At 38.0% G+C, this 11,088-nt stretch overlaps 1 protein-coding gene across 1 annotated transcript; it reads right to left on the bottom strand.

The window, feature by feature from the left end:
* Positions 1–4,626: 4,626 nt before the first annotated feature.
* LOC119819255 (olfactory receptor 50-like) lies at positions 4,627–5,593 on the bottom strand. The gene is given in 3 exon segments (XM_038337352.1): positions 4,627–4,925; positions 4,928–5,417; positions 5,420–5,593. Coding segments are annotated over 3 exon segments (963 nt in total).
* Between the last annotated feature and the right edge of the window lie 5,495 nt (positions 5,594–11,088).

Here is an 11,088-nt window from a genome sequence, read left to right as displayed (position 1 = left end):
CTCAACATCTATCCCATTTTGACTGGCTAGAAGAAGCAGTCTTGCAGAACTGTAGCCATAGAACCTCTGTGGCTCAAAGGCAACTGCAGGATATCTGAGAGACGTTTCAGAGATGGTCCAATTTTGATGGTGTACCAGAAGCTAGAGGCCTTGAACCAGACCAGCAACTCAGTGCAATGAAAATTTTCAAGTAAAAATGTTTGAGGAAAAAGGGCATATCATGTGACATACCACAGCTTCCAAGTACACTGAGACAAATAAAAACACGCTAGAGAGGTGGGAAAGACTAAGGAGTGAAGTGTGTACTTTTTTTAGTATTTTTCTTTTTGATGGGTAAAGATACAAGGAGAGAGGGTGGAAGGACTGGGAAATAAGTGGGATTAGGGTACATGATATGAAATTATTTGCCCAAATCACTAAAATATGTTAATAAAAAAGATGGTTTTCTCACTCTCCATTTTTGTACCCCTTTGCTTTCTGTTACATGAGCATATATAAAGGAGGTAGTTACTAACATCTACAAGTTGTGAATAAATCATATCATCATAGACTTTTAGATCCAGAACTATATGTAATTGAATTTCTTCTGTTACTGACACCTAGTCTCTGGCATATTGTTATAACATCTTCAAACAAATAAATCATATTTATTAGTAAATATATTTATTTATTAGTATTAGTAAATCTATATATTTAGAGGTTAATACACATAAAAATAAACTATGAGAAATAAACTAAATTCAATGGATTACACACAACCCTGCACCACCATTTTTGCCTTTACAAAATCACTCCATCCCTACTACTCTACACATCATACCCACTGGACCTGCCTTGCACTTATAGGGCTTTAGTCAAGTTTCAGTACATGTTTTAGAACTGGGGCCATTCTATCTCAACCATTGTATGGTACAGGAAATACATTTCAATTTGTGAAAAAAAGTCAATTGTTACTAAGGGGTGAAAAAAAATCATGTACTTGGTTAGTATGTCTCTTAAAAAAACATTTTGAGTAAGGTAACCCAGACTCTGAAAGACAATTATCTTATGTACTCACTCATAAGTGATTTTTAAACATAAATCAAAGAAAACCAGCCCACAAATCACAATCCCAGAGAACCTAGACAACAATGAGGACCCTAAGAGAGACATACATGGATCTAATCTACATAGGAAGTAGAAAAAGGCAAGAACTCTTGAGTAAATGGAAGCATGGGGACCTTGGAAGAGGGTTTTGAAGGGGAGGGGAGAGGCAGGGAGAAAGGCAAAGAAAATGTAGAGCTCAATAAAAATCAATTAAAACAGCTTAAAATGTGACCAATGAGATGGTTCCTAAGCAAAAAGACACTTGCCATCAAGTCTTAGAACATAAGTTTGAGCCCCAGGACCCACAGAACGGAAGGACAGTAGCAATTCCAACATATCTGACCTCCAGATGTGAACATGCACATGAAATAAATAAAAAGCATGTAAAATCATTAAAAACAAATAAAATGCATGACAATAAACAATAAACATTTAGGAGAACATATGGAAAGGAGAACTGGAGAAAATTTGCTCAGCAGCTATTAAGTCTTTTAGATTGAAAGTGACTGTCCTGGCCAGGGTTCCCGTTGCCATAATAAAACCATGACTGAAAGCAACTTGGGAAGGAAAGGTCTTATTTCATCTTACACAGGTAAGATACAACCCATTAATAAGGGAAATTATAGCAGGGACTCATGCAGGGCAGGCAGGGACATGGGGAAAGGAAATGATGCAGAAGCTATGTGGGACTGCTATGTAAACGACTTGCTCAGCCTGCTTTCTTATATAACTTAGGACCACCAGCCCAGCTGTGGCATCACCAACAATGGGAAGGCTCTTCCACATAATCACTAAACAAGACAGCACTCCACAAACTTGCCTTTAGGTCAAGCTTATAGAGATAATCAGTTAAGATTCCTTCTTCTCAGCTATGTCTAGGGTTATGTCAAACAGACAAAAAGCAAGCATCACAGTGACCAGACACTAATTATTACTGCATGCTTTAAAACAAGCAAAAGATAAAATAATTATTAGTATTTTCTACAAAGCAAGATGAATAATGAGGGAAATATTCATACTTATCTTTGTTTGAATATTGCCTAATTTACACATGCATGGAAACTTGAAAATAGATATCATTTTTCTGTAATTTTTAAAATTTGTATTTTTTTTTCTCATGGTTTATTTTTTTTATATTTAAAAATTTCCATCTCCTTCCCTCCTCCTTCCCCTCCCTCCGCTCCTCCTCCCCCTTCCCGCCCCTCCTTCTCCCCCTTCCCTCCCCTTCCCTCCACCCATACCTCCCCTCCCTCCCTCTCAAGGCCAAGGAGCCATCAGGGTTCCCCACTCTATGCTAAGTCCAAGGTCCTCCCAACTCCCCCCAGGTCCAGGAAGGTGATCGACCAAGCTGAGAAGGCTCCCACAGCGCCCGTCCATGCAGAAGAATCAGAGCCCAGCGCCAATGTCCTTTGCTTCTCAGTCAGCCCCCGCTGTTGGCCACATTCAGAGAGATGGGTTTGGTCGCATGCTCCATCAGTCCCATTCCAACTGGAGTTGGTGATCTCCCTTTAGTTCTGTCCCACCGTCTCCATGAAGAAAATGACAGAGCCCCACATTGGAGCACCGGACTGAGCTCCCAAGGTCCTGATGAGGAGCAGAAGGAGGGAGAACATGAGAAAGAAAGTCAGGACCGTGAGGGAACCTCCAGCTGGCGACAGATGGGGAAGGTGACTGAGCCCCACATTGGAGCACTGGACTGAGCTCCCAAGGTCCTGATGAGGAGCAGAAGGAGCGAGAACATGAGGGATAAAATTTGTATTTCTTTATTCTTTGAAATGTTCATAAATGTAGGCATCTTTTTTCATCATATTTACCCCTTACTCAACCCTACCCAACTTGCCCTGTGACCTCCTATCATGTCTTCTTCCCACACCCATGTCCTTCTTTTAAAGTTTTTAATTTTTATTATTTTTAACTTACTGAAACAAACTCGTGTTCCCGTTTTGTGTGTACTCGTGTGGTCATCTACTGGGAAATGTGGAAGCCACCCTTGTCCTTAACTCTGGGAGAAAAGTGACTCTCTCCACTCCAACAGCCATCAACTGCCAAAGCTCTTCAGGTAGGGGTGGATATTTGGACCCATTCCCTTCTATGTTGGAATTTTTAATTTTCTTGTTTTTGTGAAGGCCTTGTATGGATAATCATAACTGTTGTCAGTTCATTTTTGATATAGCCTCTTCTTGTCCAGAGAACAGCATTTCACATCAATTCCTTCTCAATTTTCAGTTTGTACATTCTCTCCTCTATTATACATCTTTAATTTTAATTAGCAAACTTCTATCTCCCTTCCACCTACCTTTTGCACCCCCTTAATCCTTTATCTCCCAGTAGTCACCCCTGTTCTTTTATGTCACATATGTTCTATGATCACCCCTATTAGCTTTAACTTGGATTTCAGGATCACTGTTTCTCAAGTTGCTTCTTCATGTACACTTCATTTTGGTTAAATCTACACCTGTCCTCCCATTCTCCATACCCAGCACCCCACTACATTCCTGAACATTTCTGACCCAGGAAATCCACCTCTCTGCTTTCAAATCACCTAAATTCTAATATCTATCTCCCTAAATGCATCTGAAGCCAATGGGCCATTTGGTTTTTCCTAGTTTCCATATTACTCTATGTTAATTATACAAATCAAATTAAATGAACCTAGAATATGAAACCTCATATAAAAATGAACATGAGGCATTTGCTTTTTGCAACCTAAGTAACCTCACTGGGTATAATTTTTTATATATTTATTTTCATATATTTACATGGAAATATCATATATTTGTTTTTTTGCAGTCTGTTAATATTGCATTATGCATATGCCACTTTTTCTCCCATTTTCTATTAATCACTTGATAGACTTCTAAGTTGATTCTATTTTCTAGGTACTGAGAATATAGCAGCAATGAGTATGATGTGCAAGTGTCTGTGTACTAGATATAAAGTCCTTTGTATACATTCCCAGTAGTGGTATAACTGTGTCATATGGGAGATCTATTTCTAGTCTTTGAGAGACACCCACACTAATTTCTAAAGAAGAGCATTGTGTATAATTTCACTACCAGTATTTAAAAATAAAAAATTAAAAGTAAAAACAAACTAGATTTCTAATGGCTGTTACTCATGAAAACAAAATCAAAATATATTATAAAATTAAGGAAAGAAGGAAGCAATGCATACACAGAGAAAGATTTCAGTTTTCTTGAGAAAGTAAAACAATATTTCATAAAGAAGGACATTAAATTAGATAATGATGAAAGGTGAATGATCAGCATTATACAAAAAATTTATGTTCCTAAATATAAGAAATAATGAAAAGACCTGAAAAGGAAAATATTATAGTTGTATTTGTAAAAAAATAGAAACAAAAAAAAAACAAACAAAAGCATTCCCCCAACAGGAAAAAAAGAGAAATAAAACATGTAGTTGAGGGAAACACAGGCTAAAAAGTACATCCTAAAGACTCACTAGAAAGCACCAAGTCATAGAAAGAGTCATGTGCAGGACTGAGAAGTTCTCAATACAGAAAGAAGGAAGACCACCCTGTCACTTTGAATACATTTTCCTGATGATGATATTTCTTAGCACTCCTTTCATATCTTTATTTCTCAAACTGTAGATAAATGGATTTAGCATGGGTGCAACCAGAGTGTACAGCACAGCTGCAATGACATCCTTGTCATTAGTATTGTTAGATGAGGGAACAAAATATAACCCAATAATGGTTCCATAATAGAGGGAAACCACAGAGAGATGAGAGCCACACGTGGACAAAGCTTTACAGATTCCCGTGATTGACAGAGTTCTCAGGATGGTGTCTCCAATGCAGTCATAAGAGACCACGTGCATATGAATGGCACAGTAATGCCTAGTAATCCCACAATGAAAATAAACAGCTCATTGATAGAGGTGTCTGAGCTGGACAGCTTAATTAAAGCAGAGAGATCACAGAAGAAGTGGTGGAGAATGTTACCTCTAAAGAAAGAGAGATGAGCTAGAAGGATGGTGTGAATAAGGACACCAGCAAAGGATAAGAACCAGGATGTAATGACTAGCAAGATACAGACATTATGACTCATGATTCTGGTATAATGGAGGGGGTGGCAGATGGCCACATACCTGTCATAGGCCATGGAGGTCAGCAGGAAGTTTTCAATAGCCCCAAACATTAAGAAAAAGTATACCTGTGAAATGCACTCAGAATATGAGATGGACTGACTGTGTGTCAGCATATTCATGAGCATCTTTGGAACTGTGACAGATGAGAAAGAGATGTCTGTGAAGGTCAAGTGGCTGAGGAAGAAGTACATGGGAAGTGGCTGAGGAAGAAGTACATGGGGGTGTAGAGGTGAGAGTCCAGCCTGATGAGCAGGATGATGAGCAGGTTCCCCAACACCATGGTCAGGTACATGGCCAGGAACAGGGCAGAGAAGATTTCTTGGTCCTCTGGCTGGATGGGGAGCCCTAGGAGGATGAATTCAGATGCACTGCTCTGATTCCTTGTGATACTCATCTTCTTCTGGATATGAGAAAGACAAGGAAATGTGAAAATGGGAAACATGATGAACAAGGCACAATGGAATCAATGTTTTTAATTACTGCATTCATTCATCTAAAACTTTCAAACTTTTTAACACTACTTGGAGGTTAGAATCCAGCTCAAAATATTTTCAAGGAACTTGGAAATATCATAACAATTATCAGATAAGAACAGTCAAGACTTGTGAAGTCTCAGAATCAATAGTAGAATTCTGATATCGTGAATGAGGTGAAAGGTCAGATCAGCCATCAATTAATAATGCTAGTCAATAATATGCTTTCCTCTTGATCTTCTTCACAGCTTTAGTAGCACATTGACTGATGTTTTCTCTCTGAGGCTGTATTGAAATTGAAAGAACCCTGGGGCAGCTATGAAGATGTAAATGTAAAATATGATTGAGAGACTAAAGGCACAGATCTGTGTCAGTAACATGAAATATCAGTCTTCTACATAACCTTCACATCTTCCCCATTTGAACATCTTCACTGGTCTGTCTCTCTTTCTAAAGCAGTTTTCATGGAATATGAATAGCAGGTCTGCATCTCTTTCAAGTTATCTTGTGTGTTCTCTCAAACAAAGCCTAATTTTTCTTTTTCAAGTTCTCAGGTTTTAGCTTCTCTGGCTACATTAGATCTCTGCAAAGGAAGCACTTGGTCTGTATAATATAATCAAACAATCTCAATTTTCACTTTACAATCCAGATTTCTTTTTCTAATGACTCTTTTTTATGTTTTTTGAGACAGGGTTTCTCTGTTTAATAGTCCTGGCTGTCCTTGAACTCACTGAGATCCTTTTGCCTCACAAGTGCTGGGATTAAGCAGCTATGCCACCAATCCCAGCACTCGGGAGGCAGAGGCAGGCGGATCTCTGTGAGTTCGAGGCCAGCCTGGTCTACAAGAGCTAGTTCCAGGACAGGCTCTAAAAAAAAAAAGCTGCAGAGAAACCCTGTCTCAAACAAAACCAAAAAAAAAAATTAAAAAAAATGCTTTCTTATGTTGTATTTCCAACATTTCATTTATTATTGTTCCCCTCTTTGTTAGCTGAAATTGAAAATCTTCACATGAAAAATAGCAAAATAATCAAAATAATAGTAAATAAAATATGCTTATCTTTCTAATAAAGCAAAGATACATATTTAATAAATAAAATCAATGAATGACTTGGTGTTTGAAAACTGAAAAACAGTCTCAAGTTTTGATTAACCACTTGTAAGTGGAGGAGTGTTAAACTTTGTGGTACTTTTCCAATTCTGTCATCTTGACTGAATTTTTTAAAATCTCTTTATGTTGTACAGTCTACTCTTTTAAATATTCTAGTGTGAATTTGTAACTAGAGATTAATTACTCATTTATTTATATCACCAATCATTATATTTGCAAAAATTAGTTTATCAGAATAAAATAATAATTAATTACCTTTGGATACAATTTTTATGCTTACTATTTTTAGTATTAAAATAGACATCCAGCCTTTTTGTCTGGGTGGCATCCCTGGGCTGCCTGGAATCCCTGATCCTGTGCCCTGAACTTCCATCTAGACTGATTTCCCTAGTGTTTTCAGGTGTCCTGCTCCTGTACTAAGGCCATCCACCCAAAGGGGTCAGACTCTGGCCTCCAGGCAGGTCTGAGGATTCCTGCAAAGGGAGTGTGGGCTTCTTTAGATTGTGATGCAAGGAATAGGTCCTCCTCTGGCACTGGGGAGATCCAGCCAGTTTCAGTCACAGCAAAGTTTGGTCTAGGACACCAAGCACCTCCAGGCTCCTTTTGAAGGAAGAGATGGGCAGGCGCCAATGCAGGAGCTCCTCCAACAACATGAAAGGCAACATGCCATCACCACAACCCAGACATCCTGAAACAACAAGAATTGAACACCCTACCCCAGAAGATATGGAAGAAACCGACCTTAAGCAGTACTTTATGAAAATAATAGAGGACCTTAAACAGGAGGTAAAAAACTGCCATAAAGAAATGGAGATGACAAACAAAAAGGTAGACGAAATAAATAAATCTCTCAAAGATACCCAAGAAAAACAAGAAAAACAAGAAAAAGCAATCAAACAGGTAAGGGAAACAGTACAAGACCTGATAAATGAAATGGAGGTAATGAAGAAAACACAAGCTGAGGGAAGGCTAGAAATGGAAACTCTGAGTAAACGAACAGAAACTTCAGAGACAAGTATTTCCAACCGAATACAAGAGATGGAAGAAAGAATCTCAGACTCTGAAGATACTATAGAGGAAATAAATTCACAGATTAAAGAACTAAACAAATCTAACAAATTCTTAACACAAAACATCCAGGAAATCTGGGACACCATGAAAAGACCAAATCTAAGAATAATTGGGGTAGAAGAAGGAGAAGAATTACAACTCAAAGGCCCAGAAAACATATTCAACAAAATTATAGAAGAAAACTTCCCCAACCTAAAGAAGGATGTTTCTATGAAGGTACAAGAAGCCTACAGAGCACCAAATAGACTGGATCAAAAGAAAGCATCCCCACGCCATATAATAATCAAAACACAAAACATACAGAATAAAGAACAGATATTAAGAGCTGCAAAGGAAAAAGGTCAAGTAACATACAAAGGGAAACCTATCAGAATTACACCTGATTTCTCAATGGAAACCATGAAAGCCAGATGATCTTGGATAGATGTGCTACAAACACTAAGGGAACATGGATGCAAGTCTAGACTACTATACACAGCAAAGCTTGCATTCAACATTGATGGAGAAAACAAGATATTCCAGGACAAAAACAGATTTAAACAATACGTAGCCACAAATCCAGCCTTGCAGAAAGTAATAGAAGGGAAATCACAAACCAAGGAGTCCACAACGCCCACAATAACTCAGGCATCTAGCGACCCTTCACCAGCACAACTAGAAGAAGGGAAAAACACAAACTCTACTACAAAAAAAATAAGCGGAGTTAACAACCACTGGTCATTAATATCACTTAATATCAATGGACTCAATTCACCTATAAAAAGGCACAAGCTAAGAGATTGGATATGAAAACAGGATCCAACATTCTGCTGTTTACAAGAAACATACCTCAACCACAAAGACAGACACCTACTCAGAATAAAGGGTTGGGAAAAGGTTTATCAAGCAAATGGACCTAAGAAACAAGCGGGTGTGGCCATACTAATTTCCAACAAAGTTGACTTCAAACTAAAATCAATCAGAAGAGATGGAAATAAACACTTTATACACATAACAGGAAAAATCCTTCAGAATGAAGTCTCAATCCTGAATATCTATGCCCCTAATATAAAAGCTCCCACTTATGTAAAAGAAACACTTATAGAACTCAAGGCAGCCATCAAACCACACACACTAATAGTTGGAGACTTCAACACTCCTCTCTCACCAATGGACAAGTCAATCAGACAGAAACCTAACAGAGAATTGAAAGACTTAATGGAGGTAATGAACCAAATGGACTTAGCAGACATCTATAGAACACTCCACCCAAATAGGAAAGAATATACCTTCTTCTCTGCGGCTCATGGAACCTTTTCGAAAATTGACCACATACTTGGTAACAAAGCAAACTTCCACAGTTACAAAAAAATATTATTAACCACCTGTGCCTTATCAATTCACCATGGATTAAAATTACAAATCAACAACGATGCTACCCCCAGAAAGCCCACAAACTCATGGAAACTGAACAGTCAACTACTGAACCACACCTGGGTCAAGGAAGAAATAAAGAAATTAAAGTCTTTCTTGAATTTAATGAAAACAAAGAAACAACATACTCAAACCAATGGGACACAATGAAAGCAGTGCTAAGAGGAAAGTTCATAGCACTAAGTGCCCACTTAAAGAAAACGGAGAAAACACTCATTGCAGACTTAACAGCACACCTGAAAGCTCTGGAAAAAAAAGAAGCAGACTCACCTAGGAGAAGTAGAAGACTGGAAATAATCAAACTGAGGGCAGAAATCAACAAAATAGAAACACAGAAAACAATCCAAAGAATCAATGAAACAAAAAGCTGGTTCTTGGAAAAAATCAACAAGATTGACAAACCCTTAGGCAAACTAATCAAACGGCAGAGAGAGAACACGCAAATTAATAAGATTAGAAATGAAAAGGGGGACATAACCACAGACACAGAGGAAATTCAGAGAATCATTAGATCTTACTACAAAAGCCTGTATGCCACAAAATTGGAAAATGTAAAAGAAATGGACAGGTTTTTTTTTGTTTTTTTTTTTTTTTTTTTTTTTTGGTTTTCAAGACAGGGTTTCTCTGCAGCTTTAGATCCTGCCCTGGAGCTAGCTCTTGTAGACCAGCTGGTCTCGAACTCACAGTTTTTTAGATAAGTACCATATACCAAAGTTAAACCAGGAACAGGTAAATGCTCTAGATAGTCCTGTTAGTCGCGAAGAATTAGAAACTGTTATCAGAAACCTCCTTACCAAAAAGAGCCCAGGACCAGATGGTTTCAATGCGGAATTCTACCAGAACTTCCAAGAAGACCTAATACCTATACTCCTTAAGGTATTTCATAATATAGAAACAGAAGAGTCACTGCCAAATTCCTTTTATGAAGCTACAGTTACCCTGATGCCTAAACCACACAAAGACTCAACCAAGAAATACAATTACAGGCCAATCTCACTCATGAACATTGATGCAAAAATTCTCAATAAAATACTGGCAAACTGAATCCAAGAACACATTAGAAAAATTATCCACTACGATCAAGTAGGCTTCATCCCAGAGATGCAGGGCTGGTTCAACATACGAAAATCTATCAATGTAATCCATCTTATAAATAAACTGAAGGAAAAAACCATATGGTCATCTCCTTAGATGCTGAAAAAGCATTTGACAAAATTCAGCACCCTTTTATTATTAAGGTCCTGGAGAGATTAGGTATACAAGGGTCATTCCTAAATATAATAAAAGCTATTTACAGCAAGCTGACAGCTAACATCAAATTAAACGGAGAGAAACTCAAGGCCATCCCACTAAATTCAGGAACACAACAAGGCTGTCCACTCTCTCCTTATCATTTCAATATAGTGCTTAAAATTTTAGCAATAGCAATAAGACAAAATAAGGGGATCATGGGATTCGGTTTGGAAAGGAAGAAGTTAAACTTTCGTTATTTGCAGATGATATGATAGTGTACATAAGCGACCCCAAAAACTCCACCAAACAACTCCTACAGCTGATAAACTCCTTCAGTAACGTGGCAGGCTACAAGATCACTCCAAAAAATCAGTCGCCCTCCTATACACGAAAGATAAGGAGGCAGAGAAGGAAATCAGAGAAGCATCACCTTTCATGATAGCTACAAATAACACAAAATATCTTGGGGTAACTCTAACCAAGGAAGTGAAAGATCTATTTGACAAGAACTTTAAGTCTTTGAAGAAAGAAATTGAAGAGGATACCAGAAAATGGAAGGATCTCCCTAGCTCTTGAATTGGGAAGATCAAC

This window comes from Arvicola amphibius, chromosome 7 (assembly GCF_903992535.2).
Source record: "Arvicola amphibius chromosome 7, mArvAmp1.2, whole genome shotgun sequence".
Taxonomy (NCBI): Eukaryota; Metazoa; Chordata; class Mammalia; order Rodentia; family Cricetidae; genus Arvicola; species Arvicola amphibius.
Note: the sequence above shows the minus strand (reverse complement) of the source record. Positions and strands in the feature narration are given on the sequence as shown.